Source organism: Diadema setosum, chromosome 16 (assembly GCF_964275005.1).
Source record: "Diadema setosum chromosome 16, eeDiaSeto1, whole genome shotgun sequence".
Lineage (NCBI taxonomy): Eukaryota > Metazoa > Echinodermata > Echinoidea > Diadematoida > Diadematidae > Diadema > Diadema setosum.
The window spans coordinates 34,443,077-34,467,880 of NC_092700.1; the positions used below are offsets into that span (position 1 = coordinate 34,443,077).

At 38.8% G+C, this 24,804-nt stretch overlaps 1 protein-coding gene across 1 annotated transcript in view; it reads right to left on the bottom strand.

Moving 5' to 3' along the window:
* Positions 1-24,804, bottom strand: part of LOC140240021 (rho GTPase-activating protein 18-like) — a 138,822-nt gene that overhangs the window by 108,670 nt on the left and 5,348 nt on the right. Inside the window, exons 2-3 of the mRNA XM_072319832.1 lie at positions 7,472-7,537; positions 4,490-4,683 (exon numbers count right to left, since the gene is read on the bottom strand). Of these exons, the coding sequence (XP_072175933.1) occupies positions 4,490-4,683; positions 7,472-7,537 (260 nt within the window). The remainder of the gene's footprint in view (positions 1-4,489; positions 4,684-7,471; positions 7,538-24,804) is intronic.

Below are 24,804 nucleotides of genomic sequence, written 5' to 3' on the forward strand. Positions count from 1 at the left end.
AATTACCCAGTAAATGTATCAAGTTCTTCCTGTCAAAAAAAAAAAAAAAAAAAACCCAGATACCATAATGAAGTAAACTGGGCTGCCGTCATGACAACCGAGTTTTGATGGCTCTGAGAAATCTTAGAAGGTTGTATTTCCATACGGAACTGTCAAATATCTTGTATTTCAGATGATTGATTACACAGTAAATGTAATTTCCCACGAATGAGCACAAACAGGAAGAGAAATTTGGAAGAGAAATCCTCAAATGACGAATACGAAGACTGGAATGCAGAACAAAGATACAAGTATGTTGGACATAACGGTACTCAAACTGGGTTACGCCATTTCCTGACCCACTTCATCTGACACACTCTTTCTGACACACTTTTTTTGCCATTCATTTTGTACACGGGGCAGTTTTCATGAGACGGCCTCTGTTATTGGCTACTGTGCTAATGAATATTCAACAGCCTTACGATTTTTTTTTCATAATGAGTCACTCGGTCTGATTCTGTGTCTGTGATTGGCTTTTAGCTATTGAATATAGCTAAAATAGTTATCGTTTAAAATAGTTATATAGTTTAAAATAGTTATAGTTATCGGCCAGCTACCTAGAGTGATAAACACGTTGCTGTTCAGCAAATCACGTACGACTAACATGTTAGCGAGTGTCGAGCAACGCACGGCCAACCGGCCGACGGCCGTGGGCCAGCTCCAAGGGATCAATGATAGAAAGTGTGCACGTTCCCAGTCGATTGAGTATTTATATCACGCACATACATTTGAACAACTGACGTTGGTCAAAGCTTTATGTCGCAATTATGTTTCAAGGTCCCTATCTATTGTTAGATTGAAGGAAACATTGATAGACTGATGATATTTATTTGATATATCAGACCCATCCGGACTAAAAACTTGCAAAATTTACTACATACCTTCTCGTGGAGTGCCTCACGTCATAATCGGTCTGTACGGGATCGAAAGTCCTGCAAGCTGCAGTTGCTGTGACGCGTTTTCCCCGTGCAGCCGTCGAGTGTTCCCCCTCACTTCTTTACAATCGGATCGTTGTTTTCTCAGTGCTTTGTAACATTATGCTGATCTCTATGTGTAATGTACATGCCCTGTCGAGTACCGGTAGTCTATGGACGTGCGATTTGCAATTGCAGTTCATTATCTGTAAAAAGCTTGTACTTCCAAATATATTCTTCTTTTTCGTTTCCAGCTTTTAACATTGCATCATACTATACTTTGTATTACATTTGACGATTCCTGCGGGTGAATTGTGTGCGACTGCGTATGTCGTCAATTTGTTTGCCATTTCACTCACCGACTGCCGTACTGCCATCATCCAGGGACGTCTTGCACTGCGTGCGTGCGGTTCTATTTTGGTCTCACCTAGTACCTCCCTGCACCCATCACACGTGCAGTGTATGTATAGCGCGCAATTTAAGCAGCTGGGAAAAAAAAAAAAAAAAAAAAAAAAAGGTACTGGAACCGCACGTAGTAGCAAGGCCTACACGTGGATGAGGTTAGAAATTGCCGCGCGCCTCCAGCTCACCAGCTCCTGGCCGCCTCTTATTGGCCGGTTGAGCGCGACGTTCGACAAGCCATACCGTAGTCTTGAATATTCATTAGCACAGTAGCCAATAACAGAGGCCGTCTCATGAAAACTACCCCGTGTACAAAGTGAATGGCAAAAAAAGTGTGTCAGAAAGAGTGTGTCAGATAAAGTGGGTCAGGAAATGGCGTAACCCACTCAAACTCGCTTTTCATATTTCTGAAAATCCATGTTAAGTCATTTGAATACAATGCAGCAAAACATCAATTTGAGAGCAAAATTTCTTGTGTTTAAAACTTGGCCAAGATGGCATTTTATGTTGCAATGACTGACAAGGAAGGTTATCATATCTGTTTCTTCCGGTTTCTGCGAGTTTTTTTTTTTTTTCAAGGTCAATAAACATCAGCTGATGTCAGACCAGTCCAAGCGGATCCTAGCTCTGGACGGAATCTTCTTCCCGAGCTCCGCGCATTCAATTGATTGCTTCCTAAATACACGCACAGAAACGGAGGACGCTTGCCTCACCATGTAACAACATTTCCTGCAGCCGACAAGCATGGTACGTGCATGCATGGTCAGCATCCAGTTTCAAATCAACTGGCTGCATCAACAATCCCCAGACAAGAGTGAGATCATCTCTGGGCTTAAAGGGAATGGTTAGATAGTACTAGCTGTTATCTGCTCTTCGCACAACCAAAGATGTATCCCTTTTCGTGCCCAGCGTATAAATTCGCAAGCAGCTGGTCCGCAAACTGAAAGTAAAATAAACCATTCAGGATTGGATTACTTGGCTACAATGACACCATCACTGCCACCCAATACAATTGAATGACTGTTTAATAGTGTCCACAAGACAACACAATGTTACACGCAAATCAGACTGGAGAGTGTTAGGTTACAAATACACACACACATATATATATAAACACAAAACAAAACAAGATAAAACAAAACAAAAGACAGGCATGTATGGCTACTTGCATAAACCTGCCATTCTTAGTTAAGCACCTTCAGTTTGATAGGGACAAAGGTCAAAAGACTGAAGCCGTTTCAGAATACCTGGGATGCTAACGTACGGTGGTATGTACAACTGTAGGTGTGACCACAAATGCTTGCTGATTCAACTGCTCTCCTTGTAGATTAAGTCTACACCAACAACAAGTAAAAGTTACATCAGATACACTTTGTCCTGGAAAGAACTGGAGAGCAGTTCTGAAGTCAGAACTAAACGTGATGTCAACCGTTTTTCTCTATCTCTATCTCTCTCTCTCTCTCTGTCTCTCTCTCGCAGGGCACAAAATTCCTCGAGACAAATTGCTTCTCGTTGGATTAGCATCTGTCAAATTAATAGTTTCCTTCCCTCGAATGAAAGACGCTCATTAGCCCTGTGTCTGGCTCGCTCCACGCAGCGCATTCCATCCAGCGCGACAAACTTTCTGTGTGTGCATCTGCTGCCCCCATGAGTTCGTTCAAAAAAAAATCTCTCAAGGGATTCAACTTTCGATTTCACAATAGGCCGGGCGCTTGTGCATTCTGCCATTAACACAAGATCAAATATGCCTGGGAAAGATTTGCATGTGCACGAGTGCAGCAAAGCAAAACACACATACATTGTATCAGGAGTTTTATGTGAAAGGAGAAGCAACCTGTATTACCCCATTGCCTCTTGAGATATTGTCCCATTTAGGGTTGTTACAGAGGGTTATCATGTGGTACACCCAGTGCAGGGAACGAATGGCTTAAAGAAATCCTAACCATCAATACATCTCTGTACAAAAATTAACAAAGCTCTTTAAAGTTCATGTGTCCATTTTGCAACCTTTCAAATTAGGTTGCTTTCGTAAGCTGGTGTATTGTAGAGGTAGGTAATTCAGCCCTTTCCTCAGAGTAGTAAATTTCTTTATGATGGCGGGGGAATAAACACTATAGATTTCCAGTGAATTTATACAGAATCTGAAAAAATCAAACCGTTAATCTCAGTACAAAAAGGAAGCATATTCTTGAGAGACATGGAGGAATTTTTTTTTTTTTTTCAAAACTCCAGGGTGTATTACAGTAAGATTTCATACATGATGTTTGGAGACATTATTCTTCGACCATGCAATGTTTTGTGATGTTTGCAATTTAAAGGATATGTGACCTTTAAAGTGCAACTCCACAAGAGCTTCAGGTTCACATTTATAGAAAAAGTAAAATTAAACATTTCGTGGGGAAGACTTTTCATTTAAACTGGACCTGAATTGAAGAGGTTATGAAATTTCAAACTTCCACATTTCCAAAGAATAGTGATGTAAGTAGTAACCAAAGATTCAAACTAGATGGTGGCATGGAATCACAAGTCTCCCATTGGCCCACACACACACACAAATCTTAAAGGGATGGTACACTGTAGATAATGTTGGTTGAGATGGGGGATTCAGATTTTAACTTTTCGCAAAATGATGAGAGACCACTTATGAAATGTTAAAGAGCATACAATTCTAAGAGGAATTCAAAGTTTATTAAATGAAAATTGGTTTTGAAACAGCTGATGATGTGATATCATGGCCACCTGATCTTGATCACATTAAATTGTTCGAGTGAACCGACAGGCACTATCGCACTTACCACAGCCTCACTGTCAATTCATGAAAACAACATCTCACGAAAATGTCTGCGACCTCCTCATTCGCAAAAATATCTGTGCACAAAAAGATCGTAGCACGATCTAGGAAGATTGTGGGAATCTAAATTCCAATAACTGCTGGTTTCCAGAACGCTTATACCGTGACAACGCGAAAGAAAAAAAGATAATTCGACTGCGATAGGGAAATTACTTCCAAATACCCGTGCGTAGAAAAGCGATATGACTGCGCGTGCGCAAAGCGGGTCTCTCAAAGTAGTCTCTTTCGGAGACTCCAAAAGTAAAATAACAGCTTTTACAGTATACAATCTTTCGGTCCTTACCTCACTCCGGGCATCCTGGGGCGGAAAAATGTCCCTCACGTCCGGCTTCCTCGTCTTGGCGTCCCGGGCCGCCATCAGGCGTTGCTTGTAGGTCTCGTTCAGCTTGTCGACCCGCTTCCGGACGGCAGCCGCCTGGCTCCTCGTCAGCGTCGAGGTGGCGTTCTCCCATACCTCGTTGTCAAGGGCGTGTCCCTCTACAAGAGAACATTTTAGGGTGTTACCGTGAATGAAGGGCGGAGCATGTACTATGTATATAATGTAGAAATAGATGGCCACATTAGGTGATCATTACCAAATCATACATAGCTGTACAGGAGAAGAGGTTTGCGGTAATACCATGTGGTGGTTGTTACCGGAAAACCTCTTTCTTTCAATTATATCATCATGCTAACTTTCAAATAACACATCATGCTCTAACTTATCTCAGCAATATAAAGCTACAATATGCTTCAACTGTCTAATTTCACTCAAACTTAAATAGTGTTTTCTAATATTGGGGTTAAACTTTCCCTTTAAAGTACTAGACTCCCTTCTAGTCTCAAATGTATTTATGAGCAAAATTCAAAGCATTTCTAAAGGGAATTTCACAAGGATTCCTTTTGAGAATATGGATAGGTCTAATATTTAACTGGACAAATTTCATATCCATCTACTGCTCACTGCTGCAACAGGAAATATTAAGAATGTATCAAATGGCTTGCAGAAGGCTTGCAGAAACAAGATATCAAATGTTTTCTCACAGGTTAGAAGGAGACACAGGATGACAAGAGATGTGTTATGTGACACCAGTGAAACACTCAAAAGTGACATAATGCAGCAGAATAAAAACTAATCTGCTGCCAAAACATTACAAATGAACGGAACAAGAAAGGTGATTCCTTCAAAGCACAAATATTTTTCTCTCTTTGTTGTTGTTGTTGTTTTTCTTTCCCCTTCAGGATTGATGAAATTTTGTCTTTGTTTGTTATTTCTTTTTTAATTCAAGGCAATGATTTTCTATGATAGTCAATAAATATGGTGACCCAAAATTACCACTCATTTTGTCAAATTGATGATAGCACTGAACAAAACAGAGCAGGCAATGTCTGTTTGTGAAAGGAGATCAGAAGATCCCAATTCCAAAAGGTTCATTGTTCCTGTATTTCATTAATCCAAAAATGAAACAAGATTTGTAAATTCTAAAGGTTTGTTTAGTACACACCTTCTTTCCATTTCAGATTTTAATGAGCCTTAATTTCAGGGATTTGTTAGTATGCACCTCGTTTTTCAAATAAATAAACTTTTAGAATAATGAACCTTCAGAATGAACTAACATAAAGTTCAGATTAACCTACCTTATTTCATTTTCACATTCACAAACATCTAGGTATAGGGATTTTGTGTGTTATTGGAATAAAAATATAATTTGATCTTTGAATCAACAAATCTTTGAAATAATTAACATCACCTAGATATTGCCTCCCATTGCACACACATGCAATTTGTTTATAATTATCTCCAGAGCTAAAACTTCCAACTCTTCTCTTAAAAAGGGGGATAATACCCATTTCTTATTCTATTGCCAGAGTCCTCGATGGCGAATTTCACCCCTTACAAAATTGCCTGTTGAGTCCTGATTAATTCAAAATATATACATACACTGTACGTACATTTCTGAAAGTACCGAAAACAGTGCAGGCCTGTAAAATTTTGATTAAAAAATAAAGATAGCAGATGGGCAGACAGACAGACAGACAGACAGACAGGCAACCTGAAAACATAATGCCTTCTGGCACCCTTCAGGGTAGAGGCATAAATAGTGATATGCACAATTTCACCTGTATAACGTCAGACTCTGATTGGTCTCAAAGAGTCTGTCAAACAACAAGCATTATTAGGCAGTATATTATGAGCAAAAGATATATAAGCAAACTTTAAATGGCAAAAAAACAAACAAAACAAAACCAACAAACAAAGAGCATAGAAACTTAATTTCTGACATGAGAAATACAATGTATATTATATCTTTCCCTGGCTGGCAAACAACAGTTGACCTAAATTTTCATTACAGAATGTGGTCTCTGTACATTATACAAGGAGACCACATTCTACGAAGCGCTGATAAAGCTAGGTGTTCGCATATACTAGTATTGTGGGGGGGGGGGTAGAAATTGCTTCAAAGTTAAAGATAAAAAAAAGTTGCCGAGCAGCAGATTCTATTCACCTTGGTTACCATCGAAACCAAGCTGGTCAGGCTTTATCTTCAATGCAACTTGACATTTTACACAAACAAGACCTGCAAACCACCACTGGCTCTAATATTTGCACATTCAGAATGATACTGCTTGAAATGTCTATACACAGTCAGCTTGGAATAAAGAGAGGGGGTTGTTTGTTTGTTTGTTTGTTTGTATGTCTGTTTGTTTGTTTTTCTGACAAACTGAAGAGCAAATGCACCCAAGCATTCATGAAGTAAATACACATGTAAATCTACATAAACTTTTTTTTTTTTAATTCAGACACTTAAAACAGTGGTAATACAGATGGATCATTATTACTATTCCTGCAACAATATCGATAATAACAATGTATGATCATTACTGTAACTGCTACCTATATTACTTATATCAAAATCCCCCTGCTACCTACATCCTTTTCATCATTGTTACACATGTACATGTAGGGTAGTTCATTTCTGAGCTGTAAATTCACTTTGAAATATTCTTAGCATCTAGCACATAAATTCATTGTCATCCTGCCTTTAAATTCTAAGGGTGGAATTTTCAATGATTACCCTTATTAATTACTCTAAATCAGTTTTAAGAGACCGTGGGAAAATTGTGAAGTAGCTTTTGAGTAGGTTATTGTGGTATATTGGGCTACATTCCCATGCGACAAGTTCACTTGAACTTGAAATACATAAAAAGTATGTTACAAGAGAGAGAGAGGGGGAAAGAGAAAGAGAGACAGCAAGAAAGAAAGGAAGAGAAATGTTTAACTCACTCTGAAGCACTGAAGCCAAGTTATCCAATCCAGTCTCTTGTAACCATAGCAACTCTGCCTCTCCATCTGTAACAAATGAAACGAGACATTACAAAAGTAAAGATGAGTTTAATAAAGGAGAAGAAAATGAAAATGGGGATTCCACCAAAGCAATTTTAAATGAGGTATTAAAGAGGCATCACATTTGCATTCCACAGGTTTACATATTCCATTCTTAGGAAAAACATGTAGAAGAAATTGCTAGTTTAGAACCAGAAGGGCATTATTGCATTCTAGGATTTGAGCATGACTAAAAACGAAACAATCAATTCTCATGAAATCAAGAGTTAACTTAACCAAAAGTGGGTACATGGTAAAGCATTGTTCCAAATATCAGGTAAAATACTGTACGAGCTGAAATTTTCGCGTACAAATATTTTCGCGAATTGCTACAAGGAGAACATTTTCACGTGTTGTTAATTTCGCCGTTGCGAGGTCTAACTGTGCTTATCTGTTCGCACATTGTTTTTTTTTGCGTGTTATTTTCGCGGTTCAAAGGCGATTCGCGAAATTCGCGAAAATAAAACCACCGCAAAAATTTCAGGTCGTACAGTAATGCCCATGTGGCTTTGATTCTTGACATTTTACTGAAAATGGGAATAATTCAAAGTTGACACAATGGCACAGAGGAGATCAAGCTCTACAAATGTGGTACCGACAACTCAATACCCCCCAAACTGCAACAACACCCTTCTGGTTCTCAGGCAACAGTGCGCAGAGCGAGGTCCATCAATACCATGGGGGAGGGGGCATAAGAATGATCTTACCCCTCTGAGTAGTGGTGGACAGCATTCCTTGCTAGTGGTGAAGGAGTACTGTGAGCGCGCGTAGCACAATCAGTGTGCTGAATGAGGTCTGCTGTTATTACGACGGGAAAGCAAACGTTTTGTTGTAATCACAGACATTTTACACAGACCACCCTCTATAGACTGTGATTATACATCTTGGGATTATTACTCTTCCACTGATACCTTTAGTATCAGTCCTTCTTGCCATGAAGAATCCAATCAAGAAAGAGGGTAATGCACCTCTGCATTTGGTTTTATCACAAACCCCTGGAATCAGCAAGTCATTGTCTTGACTACAGTACCATTAAAGATATGATTTACCATTTGCAGATGAAACAAAAACCCAGCATTAGTGCTTTGAAATGGTTCTAAAATGTGAGTTAGGGATAGAAACAACCAATGTAAAAATTTGAATCCGTAAAATCAATGTTCAGTATTGTTGAATATACAAAACGTGAACAATACTTGTAATAAAAATGTTTCCAGACTAAACCGTGTGCAGATACGGTTTATTGAGAAATATGCAGATACCTCCTTATATTTTAGGCTTTATCGCAAAAGTTTTATATGAAAGGATGTTTTGTGGCACAACATACCTACACATACGCATTAAATGTCATATCGTGAAAATTTTTTAAATCACTGTTCCCAAAGGTACACTGGACCTTTAACCTGTTGAGGACGCGTCCCTAGTAATATACTCGGGCAGACGTCAGATGGGAAATGCGTGTCATTGTAAAATCAGCCCATCCTTGATGGGTTAAAAAAACATACCTAACCTATAGAGAACTAGGTGGAAAAGCATGAACAAGTTCAGTCCAACTACACTAATCTTGCAACCTTTAATAGCACTTGCAGTTATGAAATGAGCAATCACATAGCAACTTTTCCCACGTGAATCGCTTAAATTGACTTATGATACAAGTACCTGGATGACTTCTACAGCCATTGCCAAGGCAACCATTAGCTAGCGGGCAGCATCCAACAGTAGCAGCAGACACAAAAAGCAACTTGTCTAAAGTTATAGATGCAGATGCTATGCAAGATAACACTATATTGTCTGTTGAGAATGATAAGGGCGTTAAGTTGTCACAAAACCCAAAGGCCCGAATTCACGAAGGTGGTACAAACAAAACCATGGTCTAAACCATGGACAAAAACCATGGAGCGCCAAGTGTCAAACAGAATATTTCGTTACGAAATTGGTCATTTCGTCGACAAAATGACTGTTTCGTTAACGAAATTATCATTTCGTGGACGAAGTGTTCATTTAGTTACAAAATGTTGTCATCTCTTTACAAAATAATCATTTCATCGACGAAATGACTGATTTCGTAGCGAAATATCACATGCGACACTTGGCATTCCATGGTTTTTGTCCATAGTTTAAACCATGGTTTCATTTGTACCACCTTCGTGAATTCGGGCCATAGTGTTCAAGATAACTTAACGCCCTTCTCATTCTCAACAGATGATATCATCTCTAATGCTATTGTGGCCCACCTCTGGCCATGAACAGAAGAGGATGCCTATTAACCCATTGAGGACGAGTATCTTTGGCAGTGTCTATGGGAAATGCATGTTGTAGCAAAATCAGTCCATTCTAAACGAGTTAAAGGGATGGCATACCGTAGTTCTGGTTGAGATGGGGATTCTGGCTCTAACCTTCCACAAGATACATGTATTAATTAGAATCTCCTTATATGAAACATCAAAGAGCATGCAACTCCATGAGTTACTCAAAGTTTACCAGACAAAAATTGGCTTTGAAATGGCTGAGATATCCAGAAACATTGTTTTACTTTGTTTTTTTGATATCTTAGTCATTTCAAAATGGATCTTTATCAAATAAATTCAAAACTCTTCCCAGAACTGTATGCTCCTCAATACTTCATATAAGTGGCCTCCAATCATCTTTAAAAACAAAGTCAAAACCCAAATCCCCACCTCCACCAAAACCACACCATCCCTTTAAACTCATAACATGCCTGGCAAATAACTGCTCTGTGGGATTTGTGTGTATTATACCGTGCAAAACTGCAACTTTGGTATATCAGAGCTGATAGTGAAATATACCCAGGGTATTGAGCCTGATTTACTGCACCAATGAGAAGTGTCTACATGATCAGCACCGTGGAAATTAGTATTTGCATCTCTTGGTGCAAAGCTAACGCCTTTTACAGTCATTGTACTCCTCTGATGTAACCTTGGTATCCTTCCCAAAACCCATTGAGAACGAGTCCAAAGTATTCTCGGGCAAGTGTCTATAGGAAATACGTGTTGTAGCAAAATCAGTCCGTCCTCAGTGGGTTAATTAAATATCCTATGTGACATGATAAGATTATAGAACTTAACTATAAGGCATGCATGCCACAAGTATTAATTACATAATATTGAATTTGAGCATGATGAAAAGTTGACACTAGATACAAATTAACAAGCTACAGTAACTGTATTTCTAATATAATTTGTCACTGAAAAGTGTCTTAATTCTTTGTGTGGCACGATGAACAACCCCCCCCCCCTTTCCCCATCTAACATATCATTCTACAACTGCAATGCATGCAAGTTTTTGAAAAACATTGTTTTTCACAGTCATATAATAATAATAATACATACAATTTCTATAGCGCCGTTCTCCACTTTGATTAAACGCTCAAGGCGCTTTACAATAGGTACATCAAAGCAAACAGATTGAAAATACAAGTACATCACAGTAATAGAAGAAGATGAAGAAGCAGAAAAAAAAGACATGAAAGTCTGTCTTCAAAAGGCACTGGTCTTCAAAATACACTGCTAAACAGATAGGATTTTAAATTACCCCTGAAAGATGTTATAGAGCTTGAGTCTTTCAGCTCACGAGGAAGTGAATTCCACAGTGTTGGTCCAGCGTGAGCGAAAGCACGTTCCCCCCAAGATTTCCTAGAAAACGGAATATGTAAGAGACCTGAAGTTGAGGATCGAAGAGTTCGTCGGATATGTCGGATTTAATATAAGAGTTTATGTTGGAAATCCAGTACAACAAAATTGTAGACAAAACTGCGGGGCAAATTTTGCTGTGATGCAAATTTGATGTCAAAGCTTATAATAGCTATTTTCTTGCTAATACTCAGGATTCAAGACAAATGGGTCTGTGCAATGGTTGTATGACAAGTCCACCTTCATATACGTAAGAATTGAGAGAATGCAGCAATATTAGTAGAACACATCAGTGGAAGTTTGAGAAAAAAAAATAAAAAGAGAACTTCAAAAAACTTTACTTTTTGAACAAAGTGCACATTTCTTCGCCTTGCTACTGACGTATGTTAAGGGTAATATTATTCCCCCTGCCTTCTGAAAGAGAGAAGTTGAGTGCTCTTTTGTTATGTGAGAAAAATGGAAATATATTGAATTTTCTGAATTCTTTCTTTATATCGTTGTACACATGTGACATCACAAGCTACATATGGTAGTCTTTTCATCCAGCCATGGCCGAGTAGAAACTTCAAGAATTCATAACTTTTGAATGGATTGTCCAATTTTCCTCAAACTCTCACTGCTGTGTTCTACTTATATTTCTGCATTCACACAACCCACATCTCCATGAAGGTGGACTTGTCCTTTAAGGGAAAATATGTGAAGTTGGCAAAGCTGTTGGCTGAGAACATTGAGCGTAAGTAGCACACAAAAGAGTTATTAAAAACACAATGTCCCCCAGCTGCCAGCATTCACACATCAAACTCAGGGACATTTCACTGAGCAATGGAGGAGTTCTATTTTGACCATCAAAATGGGGGGAGGGGGATATATGATTCCAGAATTAGGAAAGCTTTTATTTCTCCTGCCAGGAAATGAAAAGAATATACAATTTATTTACATTTTCTGGTAGTCTCCAGTTAGGTTCACACACAGTTTAATGCCAAACTTGAAGTTTAGGTCGTAAACTTAACTGTCGATGATTATAGTTCCACGAATTCACAATGCGCACCTAAGCTTTAAGTTGTAACTTACCAGCAAGCCCCACTCGATAATTACAACAGAAGTGCAGTCTTTGGTAGATGACCTAGTGCCGATACAAAATAGTACAGCAAACGAGACGCGAGGTTTACGGTAACTCACAAGCTTGTTGATTATTGTGTCCACATGGAGCGAAACTTTGACAGGGGTCCCCCTGTGGCTCGTTGAGAGAGCATAAACCCAAAGATGTCTCATGGTTCTAATCATCAACTAAACTTTAAGATTGCATCCACACGGTGCTGAACTACAAGCTAATCATCGAGAGTTAAGTTTTCAACCTAAACTTCAAGTTTAGGAACAGCGTGTGAACCTAACTTCCTAGTGCAGAATCAGGGGGACCTTGGAGTTCCATAATATCACACGTCTATGAGTAATTTAGTCACAACTTTGAAGGTAGTGAAACTAATCTTTGCAATAAATTGCGAGAGATCCCATCTGGAGGTCAGCAATTAATATCTAAACATTTCATTCAACTTGACAATGCCCCTATTCAAGGAGAATATCTATTATAGACTCACATGCTTATATTAAGAGGCTTATAGGGCAATAGTGCCAAACTATTTTTGCAAGTCAAGGCCCACATGTGTTTCATGTCCTTTTATGGTTTTCTGTATGCTGTTTCTCCCAAGTGAAGCTTACGTCACATCCTCTTTTTAATCCTTAAGTGTCAGTTTGTTTGTTTGTTATTACAATTAGGTGAATGAATACACAGATTATGTAAATTCAAAATGAGGATGTTGATGAAGAAGATGATAATAATGATGATGATGATAATAATAAATAGCAATAATAACAATTGTAATATGATGCTAGGAATTATAACATTAAACACAAAGTTGACACCTGAGTTGAGAGTGATTCAAGCTGGAAAAATGACATCATCGACCAAATGCTTTTGTAGACAATATTTTGGGCAAATTCAAAGGGTTTACAATAATGTGAATGCTACAAAACCCTTTAGACAGTCCCAAAATCCCAACAAAGGGAGGTCATCACTCTTCTGTTGTCAACTACGAGCTCACTGTCCAAAAGCAAGACTTTATAAAGAAAATGTAAATAACATTCCACAGAGCTTTTTGAAACGAGATCATCAAAAGATTTCCATAAATCGCCCATCCATGGACTCCATGATGTACTTCCATTTGCAAATCCTGAGGGCCAAAGCCAACTTGTAAAATCACACATGAACATTTTTAAAAGGCAACTTCTTTCTCTTTTGTTTTTTGTAAGGAGATATCTTGAAACAAAGGCTCTACAGCAGTATTATGTAGGGAACGTCTTTACCTTGTCACATACACAAAAAAAGAAAGAAAAAAAAAACATGTTTCATTTCTGCAAGAATTAGTGTTGTTCTGCCAACCTCCTCAGTTACAATTACAGCAGCTCTTACAAACATCAGATTTGTCATGCTGATTATTAAAGGTGTGCTCCAACTTAAAGGGACTGTACAGTACTGGTTGAGGTGAGGATTCAGGTTTATAACATGAAATATGAAAGAGCATGTAATTTATGAAGGATTCAACGTTTATTTGATGAAAATTGGTTTTCAAATGGCTGAGATATCCCAAAAAGTGATAATAATAAAAGACTACAGGCCACGCCTTTAGGATCTCTTTGTTTCACTTTGTTTTTGGATATCTCAGCCATTTCAAAACCGATTTTCATCAAATAAACTTTTGATACCCCTTAGAATTGCATGCTCTATGACATCTCATACAGTGGTTTCTGAATATCTTGCAAAACGTTAAAAGCTAAATCCTCACCTCGACCAGAACTGTACACACCCTTTAAGATTGACAAGTGCCTCAAAATGGACGGAAAGAAAAACAAGATGCATGGACGCCAAACAATCACTAGGCACCTGAATTGGACTGCGCTTCACGCAACACCGCCATTACCATCTCTTCCTATCTTTCTTTCTCTCTCCTTCTCTTTATTTCTATATGCTCCATTTCCCTCTCTCTCTCTCCCTTTCTGTTCTGTTTTTATTCTTTTGCTATCATTCCTTCTGTTTTTTATTACTGTCATGACACAGTACACAAATACATTGTGCTTGGTAGTCAGAGTGCTCAGACACAAGGCCAACAGATTGCACATTGCTGAGAGCTGCAAGGGAACTTTGCCGCCTGTAGAAATTTTCATTGCATGCCACAATGTACTTGAGGTAAATCCAAACACCAGTTTCCTAAAGGTGTCCACATGTTATGGGAATTTTCAGACAATGCGATTACCACGGCAACCAACCGCATGCAATTCTCACGGCTGATTGGCCGTTGCCTTCTCACTGCCGTGGTAACAGCAATTATTGCAAGATGTCACATTCACAAAGGGCTAATATATCGTGAAGCAGGGCCCTGGGCTGTTTCATAAGGATGCTTTATCAATACAAATTATTAGATTTTGCAAGGTGCAATACTTGCAGTTACTATGGCAACAGATTGGCAAAAAAAAAATAGAAGGATATATATAATAGCCTTGAGTACTGAGGGTGAAATTGCCACAGAAACTTCAAGACCACGGATGCCAGTTACAATGCAAGAGAAGACTTGAAATTATATGAATCTACTTTGTACAGGAAAGGACCTGGGGGGTGTTTCATCAACGCTTGTCAGCGCTGACAACTGTCGGTGCTGACCAATTTCAGCAAAATCCTTGGTTTTGATTGGCTGAGATGCTCTGGTCACCGACTGTTACTATGGTGATTCAAGTTGTCAGCGCTGACAAACGTTGATGAAACACCCCCCTGAACTGTGATACTACCAGGGTTTGAACTCAGGCTTTTGCCTGAAAACTTGACATCTCTGCAATATGTCTCTGCAGCATACAATAACTATCTAGATATCTTCCCCACTATTAATGGTCCTCTTAGATTGTGTTCACGCTCTCAGCTCCAACCTCGAAAGCTGGGTCAGACAAATGGATCTGAAAGTGATTATTATGCTTCAATCTTCTGTCAAGAATTTAAATGCAAGATATCTAGACAATAAAAGTACTGCCCTTGACGCTACTCAGAGATTACACATACACTCGCATGACTTAATGCTGCATACAGGTACCATATCAAGCACTTGAACATGTTCCAAGTGTTCACACATGGGCACTCTGAATGAAACAAGTTGCCGAAAAGTCATGAATGCAGTATCGCAGACTGATGGTAGACTGTCATAAGATCAGATAACAGCATCATACTCTGCTCCCAGCGGTATCTATCTGCCCGGTGAATAAACAAGATAAGTTGGTGTTGTTTGCCAGGTAGTGGACAGGCGCTCATTCCAAACATCAGGTTGTTAAGTTGCTGGCCATCCAAAGCAGTTCAGAGATTCAAGAACTTTTGACGTTTGCTCTTACTCTGCAATGTTAACTCTATCTTAAGCCATCAGGTCTGAAAATATGCATTTCTATTATTCAGCGGTGTATCTTATAGATCACAAACTGTTTAGGATTATTTGATAGTGTTTTATCAAGTATCACACATTTTCATAGTCTCATTCATTTGTACATGGTGTACCTCTTATTTTTCACAGTGAGTTGTAGTCACATACAACTGCACAGGTGCGCTTGATTTGCTATAAAATTTGCATTAAGATGTGTAGCAATCTAGGCTGAGATCGTTAGATTTTGACTTCCACTGACCCCATTCGTGTGCCCTTATAGTGTTCTATATACGCCATATAATTAGCGAGTCTAAATTTTTGCGAATAGGGACTTCCCGATGATTTCGTGAGTGGTTAAATTCGCGATCGTGGAGTCGTGTACTAAATGGAGAAATGTATAGGTGTACATCACATTCATATCGGGATCAGAGTCAATATTTTCGCGCGTCTTTCATTTCGCAAATAGCAATTGACTTGCAAAATTCGTGAAAAATAAAAACCTCGCGAAATATTCGGCGTAGACAGTATACATACGAAAAAAGTTTGCGAAGCCCATCAGCGCAAGCTCTATTCATATCTTCTATCCGATCGATATTTCCCATTGTTCGATGGCACATGCAGTTGACCATGAAAAGGGGATACATGTACTGCCTAATTTCTTTCGCACATACAGATTACCAAACTTTCTGTTCTTTGAGCGTGTTTCTACTGGGAACACCTCGCATTACCGTGAATTTTGCCCCTCGCATCACCTTGTATTTTACGACTATCAGAACTGTTTCTACTGAGCGATAATACGCGGTGATATGCAGTGGTGCGAGGAGATGTAAGAGAACTTGCTGTGAACCGGAAGTCGTGTATTTTACACATGTGGTGGTAGGTGGCGTGGTATGGGAAGGTAAACAAAATGATCAAGATGGCACAAACTAGATCAGGACGTGAAATGTGCATAATTAGTATTTTCGCTTTTGTACTGTGCTCACTGCAAGTCAGAGAGTCGGGAGTCAAGATCAATCTGCTGCTTGGAGAAGGAGAGAGTGGCTGAATGTTTCAGGAAATGCAACGTCTCAAATTAGAAGCAGCATGCAAGGCTATACAACGGCATTCTGTCGGCATTTCGCTTTGTTTTGTCGTCCAAAAATGAAATGCCATCACTAATTCTGTCATCTGCCATCACTTGTAAATTGAAAATCACTGCAGATCCATTCTCTAGTCGATATTCTCCGACAGTTCAGGAAACATTAACCCCGACAACATGCAAGCTGTGAAACGAGAAGTAACAGTACGCAGTACAAAGTGAGTGTACAGTGTAAACTGTACAGTGCATGTATTGTATAGGACAGATCCTTTTATATACCTCATAAGTGAGATTCGTATCACTGATTAGTCAAAAGTATATCATGTGACAAGGTGTAGTCCCGTCTATCTTGCCTTTGGGTTTTCATGTAAGTGATAGAAAGGCAAAACCATCGTGATAGAAAGGCAAAACCCTCGTGATAGTAAGTCAAAACCCTCGTGATAGAATTCGTAAACCCTCCGCGACTTTTGTACACATAACAAGAACACTAGACTTCGCGCACGGTGTCCGCAACCCCTCCAAGGACGTTCACTACGCGCATCGCATGTATACAACACATGCACAATCATCGCACTAGCGCACAGCAGGCATTTCAACATGGCATGATGATCGAGCGCTCCTCCGTGATTTGAAGTGAGCTGAATCAAAGATCGTACACTTTGTCTTTAGGATTTCTTAGGATCCCGAAGCAGAGACAAATCTCAGCATGTTGGAAATATCGAATTAAAACACGAGCGACGGGAAACTGGATGTATAATGTCATCTTCTGCCAAGATTTTATGCAGGAGCTCGCCGAAGGCCGTGTGACTTATCCTGTGAGTGATTACCGTGCGTTTTGGGTAGTCTAGGAAATGCACGAAAACCATGCAAGCGAGCGCTGTGGCCTGATTTTAGGGCTAACGTTAGGCATAACGGTAACAGTTAGAATTTACTTCGTATTTGCCTAGCCCTAGATCTTGGTTAAGTCTTAAACTATGAGGTATATAAGACAAATATTAACTGCTCTGTATTCGGATGGTGGTGGAAATTATCACTCCCTCGGTGCTTTTCATACCGACCCCTCCATCACCCCTCGGCTAACGCCTCGGGGTGATAGAAGGGTCGGTATGAAAAGCACCTTGGGAATGATAATTTCCACCATCATCCTCATGAGCAGTCAATATTTGTATACTATAAACCCGTTCCTTACGGGAACCTGGTATACCAGGTTCCCGTGGGAGGAACTGATCCTACTGGAACCTGGTATACCAGGTTCCCAAGATGAAGACCAGAGTGCCTGCTTTCATGGCCTAAATTCATGTTTCTTTGTGTTAAAATGCCCAGAAAAGTGGGTCTGATAAAAAGATCAGAGTTTATTCTATCAGCATTTGTTCTCCTTCTGTTTGAAAAATGTGTATTTCACAGTATTATTTACCTTTTTCCTGATTTAGTTTTCGCTTGTTCTGCTGTAAACTCATACAAACATGTACATAGCGATCAAGGATGAGATCAGTTAGATTTCTGTGTTCGCTGACCCCAATCACCCCATTCAGATGCCTGGATTTGTGTAGAACAAAAGATTCTGTGAGCTCATCAGCGCACGCTCTATTCATACCTCACATCCGATCGATATTTCCATTGTTCACTGGCACATGCAGTTGACCGTGGAGAGGGGCATACAATGTACTGCTTGACTGCCTTACCACAGGTGAATTACCAACCTGTCTGCCTCTCTGTCGACAGGGAAAAAAAATCTCGTTAGGGGGCATTAAAGGCACTCAGAGAATTGCGGAAGGAACAGGTTAATAGAAGGCTCTGGTATTAGATACTACAACACGCAAGATGCTTCAGTACGGTGAACGCAAAGCAGGAGTGCGACCACTCGAATAATGCGAGCGAACTCTCCCAATAATTCAAGACTTCCGGTACACCGCGAATTTCGCTACCTGATGTATTTCTACTGAAAAATCATACCTCGCATCACCGTGCATCCACCACCTCAAAAGGTGGACGACGGAGCACCTCGCATCACCGCGCATCGGCCACTACCCGATCTGTTTCTACTGAGGAAAAATTTGAGGTGTTACCTCGCATCGCCGCGCATCACCACATATCACCACAAATCACCTTGCATCGCCTCGCATCACCTCAAATTTTCATCGCTCTGTAGAAACATGCTCTTTGTCAACAGAGTAAAAGAATCTTGTCTGGGGGCCTTGAAAGTTACAACTCAGAGAATTGCAGAAGGAATGCGTCTAGTATCACCTCCTGCAAGATAAAAACAGTTGTTTTGGGTCCAATCGCAGGCCACTTTTATCTGATATCATTTTGTTGGTGAAACCCTTCTATATGACTATGTACAATGTACATACACTGTATCTTTGCTTGCCTCATTGAAATTTCAATTTAAAAAAAAGAGAAGCTCTGGAAGAGGGAACAAATCATTCCTTAAAAAGAGAGAGGAGGGGTGATTGTACTACACTCTTCATGTTCCTTTAAGGGATGAATAAAAATATCAGTTTAAAAAGGGGATTTGCATTGTCATGGAATTAATACCAGATACAATGGCCCTGGAATTCAACCACCTGTAAACCTTGTGCAAAACTTTTTGACACTACATTTTCACAGGAATGCCACGCTTCTATAGGCAAGGTAGGAATTCCCTTTAGAGATTTACAATTATTTTTTTTTTCTTCATAATCCAATGACTAATCATGCCAGATGCTCTATTGATGGTTTAATCAATGCCATACAGGGCCCTAATGATTTTCTTTCTCTAACAAGGATACAAAATGCATTTTAATTATAACACTGTATGTTTCCCACAAAGTGAGATGTTTGACTAATTATACACACCTTGTTTTGAGCATGTGGGAGACTACATCATTTAATGTGCATGTGTGCTTGTTTGTGTGCGGCATGCAACTATTTGAGTGACATTGAATAAATTATGTATACTAGGGGGAAAAAATGTGTCTGAATATATGTTTGTGTCTGTACGTGTATGTGTGTAAGTGCATTTGTTTATGTGTGTGTACCACTTGTGTTGTTGTGTACACTGTACTTTAATAACCCGTTGAGGATGAGTCCCATGTATACTCGGGCAAGTGTCTATGGGAAATGCATATTGTGGCAAAATCAGTATGTCCTCAACGGGTAAAAACAATCATCCATTTTGCATTAATAAACAAGGCCATTTACTTGGCTCGCCTTTTTATCGTAATCATCAGGTGCTCAATCTGATAAATTTTACCAGAGGGGAAAAAGAGAGAACGCAGCTTGCAAGATTTATATCATGCCGCATAATGTAATCTGGAAAACCACATACATTGTACCTGCAAGGCAAACACACAAATTTACATACTACATGTCGTAGTACCATCAATGTCACAGACCTCATATTGCAGTACTGTGGGATTATAGCACAGCGTGGGGCCTTTAAGCATATTACTTTAATTCAATTCACAAAGATCATTTCACCAGATACCATACTCGGCCACACGGGGCTGCAGCACTGTATATAGTGTAAGCCGAATCCCTGTTTTCAAAAGCTGAAAAAAAAATACGATTTTCGTAATGGCCACATAAATTTCATAATTTCTGAATTTGATCTAATAGTAAATCTTGTTTACATTCCTCCAAGTTTTAGCACAAGTTAATAGCATTTTCTAAAAAAACACAAATTCAAAAGTTTTTTTGACTGGAACTTCAAAATCTTCCGAAGTTTGTTTGTTTGTTTTTTCTTGGCAGATCTTCTTCATTAAAGTCAATCTCAACTACAGTTACTGATTGGCTATATACTATTCTACGGGTCACTTGGACATTTGTCATTCGATGTCAATGTCTGTTTTCAGATATGATACGCATGTGAAAGAAAAACAGTGTTTGTGCCATACCTACGTAGGCTGGTACCTTGAAAAGGTGTTTATAAAGCACATTAAAGGACTGCATTTAAGAAAGATTGAAACAGACCCAGAGTGATTCATCTTTGCAAATATCAATATTCACAAGTCTGTATCTAATGTTTCAGTGCAATTTACTAAGAAACATGATTTGATGAACAGAATGTAGCTGTTGCACAGATTCGATAGCAAGTGATGCTTGCTCAGAAATGGTCTGGTTGGTTGCTTGTTTTGTAGAAGGGGGCAACCAAATAGATTTGGTTTTGGGAACAGCACTTGTCAGACAGGACTGGTGGAGCCAAACTGTTCATTCTGTAAAAAAAAAAAAAATCATGGGGGGGGGGGGACGGTCCAAAGTTTTGTTTAAATGTATTGTTTACCATTGGGAGCAGTGATTCAAAAAATGTTCAAGTTATACTTATCTCTTTTGATGCAGTTATGTGTAGATCAGTTGTACCTCAAGACATCCTACCACACAAAATTTTGCAATAACGCCTAAAATATACGGAGATATCACTATTTTTCTCAACAAACCATAACAGTTTATTCACGAAACAATTGAATTACATCTACTGTAAAACATGATATATTCGCGGCACAAAATTTTCGCGAATTGGAGCCAACAGCTTTTTTCGTGGCATGAAATTTTCGCGAATTGCCACTGGCGTTCAATGCATATAGTGTAGGCAAGAAATTTTGTGTGCATTTTAATTTCGCGAATCTTGCCGCTCGCGAAATTCATGAAATTAAAATGCACGTGAACATTCCTCGTTTTACAGTATTGCTCACATTTTGTATATTTAACAATACGTAACACTGGTCATACTCATTAAAAATATTTACATTGGTTGTTTCTTTCCCTAACTCACATTTCAGAACTATTCTGAAGCACTAAAGCTGGGTTTTTGTTTCATCTGCAAATGGTAAATAATGCCTTTAAAATGGTGGCGCAGCCTCTAATGTGAGTTGAGTTCCAGCAGCCATACAAGCACTCAAAGCTCAAGAGGACTGGCGATGATCATGCTTGACCTTTGACCTTATAATCTCTAATTGAAGTATTAGCATCCTATCTATAAAGCATAATCGTCTGAGGCAAAGTATCAACATACATCAATTACACTGAAGTTCCCACCATACATGTACATAACAGATTCAATCAAAAAGGCTTAACAGACAAGCTCTTTCTTAGAACCAGTGATCAGCCTAATATACATGTACAAATATGCAAGGTATACAAAATATCACAAATACAAAAAAAAAGTATACAAAATATAATCATAGATGCTAAACCCCCTTGTCAACATTTGCAGATGGAAAAAAAGAATCATACTTTAGTGCTTCATAGTTCTAAAATGTGATTTAGTGATGAAAATTGCCAACATGAAATATAATCAATGTTAAGTAATGGTATACAAAATGTGAACATTATCAAAAACTGTTTCTCGAATAAACCCTCACATTGACAGTTTAAGAAAATAAATGGTATTTCCTTAAATCTGCAGCTTTATTGTGTGGGTTTTTTTTTTTTTTTTTGGTACACGTATGGTAGGGTATTTTGTGATACTAGTGCACTATGCAAATGCATCAAAAATATGATAATTCAAACATTTTTTTAATCACTGCTCCCAATATTATACAGTGGCAAAGATCGGCAGTGTTCCCTAAGCTTTGTACAGAATGAATAACAACAAAGAGAAACAAGGAATGGGTGGCTTGAACTATGGCAGGTAAATATGGCTGGTTAGATTCAAATATCTGTGACTATTTGCCTTTTTTTTTTCTTTTGCATAACATCAACCACAAACCCATTTCCAGGGGCTTATAACACCCTCGATGTTCTATTCACTCTCAGCGAATAAAAATGATCGAGTTTCTGCATTCGCCATTCATCTTGCATTATTACACTCTACGGTCTTGAAAATGATAGCTGTGCTTTGATAATTCTATGGTCAAGAAACCCCATTCAGTGGCGTGGTGTAACATCCTCTCGTCACACAAATCTCTTATTCATCATCAATGTGTCATATTAGGTGGTGTGACAAAGACAAATTGTTTTACTTGAGCTGCTTGTTGTTGATATAAAATCTACAATTGCTCGTTGCTGTTGCACACAGCTAATTTCAATTGCCTCTTAAAGACAATATAAAGTTTTGGTACCCTGAATTTCCTTGTCTTAGTTTGTGTTTCAGGTTAAAGGGATGGTACAGTATTGGTGGAGATGAGAATTGGGCTTTTAACTTTTTGCAAGATACCAAGAAAACACTTATGATATAGTACAGAGCATACCATTTTAAGAGGAATTCAAAGTTTATTTGATGAAAATCGGGTTTGGAATGACCGAAACATCCAAAAACAAAGTAAAACAAAGCGATTGTAATAAAGTGTGGGTCCCACACTTTATTAGAACTGCTCTTTTTTAGATATCTCAGCCATTTCAAAACCAATTTTCATCAAATAAATGTTGAAAATGCTGAATTTCTCATAGAATTACATGCTCTTTCATATTTCATGAGAGATTTCTCATTATCTCACCAAAAACTGTTAGGAACCTGAAATTAGGTCTCAACTAAAACTGTACGATCCCTTTAAAGTACCTTTCATATAACTAACACTGTGAGACTTACTCGCCCCAAAGTGCTCTCATGTCTTAGTAATCGTGCAATAATGGTTTTGTACCAGAGTGGTTTACTAGTACAAATATGCGCCGCCGTACGACGGTGAGGTACTACACGTATTGTACGAAACCATTATTGCATGCTAACTGCGACCAGCAGCCCCATACGCATAGCTAAATAGGGCTTTGCATTGTAGCATTCAGGATCATGACAGATATAGTATCGCAGGTTATTATCAACTTAAAATCCAAAAATTTCTTCAATTTGAAGACTTACCAGTTAAGTTGAAGTATTGAAAACAGGCTTCGGGCAACATTTGGTTTTGCCAATAGTCCCTTTCTGTTCAAATTGATGACTGAATGTGACTCGGTCGAGAGGACCTTGGGAGAGCTACACTGAATTGACGGCCAGCGCATGCGCACACAGACATCTTATCCGTTCATGGATTTGAAATTTGTGCGCATGTGATGTGTGCGCATATGCTGGCCGTAGTATTCAGTGTATGTAGCTCTCCCAAGGTCCTCTCGACCGAGTCACATTCAGTCATCAATTCGAACAGATAATACTTCAATTTACTTGGTAAGTACTCAAATTGAAGAAATTTTTGGATTTTAAGTTGATATTTACCCGCGATACTAAATCTGTCATGATCCTGAATGCTGCAATGCGAAGCCCCATTACGCTATGCGTATGGGGCTGCTGGTCGTAGTTAATTGCAAGATTACTAAAGGGGGTATCTCACTGAGCGGCGAACGTTTGCGAATGTAGCGAATTTGGGAATTCGCCATGGTTCGTAAACGGTTGCAAAAGGTTCGTTAACATTCGCAAGAAAGTTCGCAAATGGTTTTTATTGTCGCAAACAGTTTTTCTTGTCGCAAAGAAATTTTGAACATGTTCAAAATTTCTTTGCGAACCTTTGCGAATTTGTATTTTCGCTAACAGTTGCAAACATTCGCAAACATTCGCAAAACACTCGTAAGAATTCGCAAACGGTCGTAATACGGTGTCGCTAACATTTTTATATAATTTGCCACTGCTTGCGAACAAGTAACCACATGGTTCCTATATAAAAGCTTCTGAAACAGACAAGGTTCCACTCTAAGAAAGTTCTTGAAGCTCTTGACATCTCCATCATGATTGTAATTGCTTCAAAAGCTTTTCATATTGACTAAAGTCTGTCCTCTGCAACAAGCACTCTCTGAATCTCTTTCTTTTCTTCTTCCTTTCTTGTTTTTCTTTATTTTATTTCTCTTTAATATGCTGCACAACTCTCTAAAAAGAAAAAGTGAAAATGTTCACTCTTGAAGGAGTGAATTACAGAAAAGAGTGAGTTTTGAGTGAAATTGGAGTGAATTTTGAGTGAAAATATCTATTTTCACTCATTTTGGAGTGACCTCAGGGATCACTCGAAAATTTTGGAGTGATCCCTGAGGTCACTCAAAAATGGGGGAAAATGAACATTTTCACTCCAAAATCACTCTAATTTCACTTGAAACTCACTCTTTTGTTATTCACTTCTTCAAGAGTGAACATTTTCACTCTTTCTTTTTTTAGAGAGAATA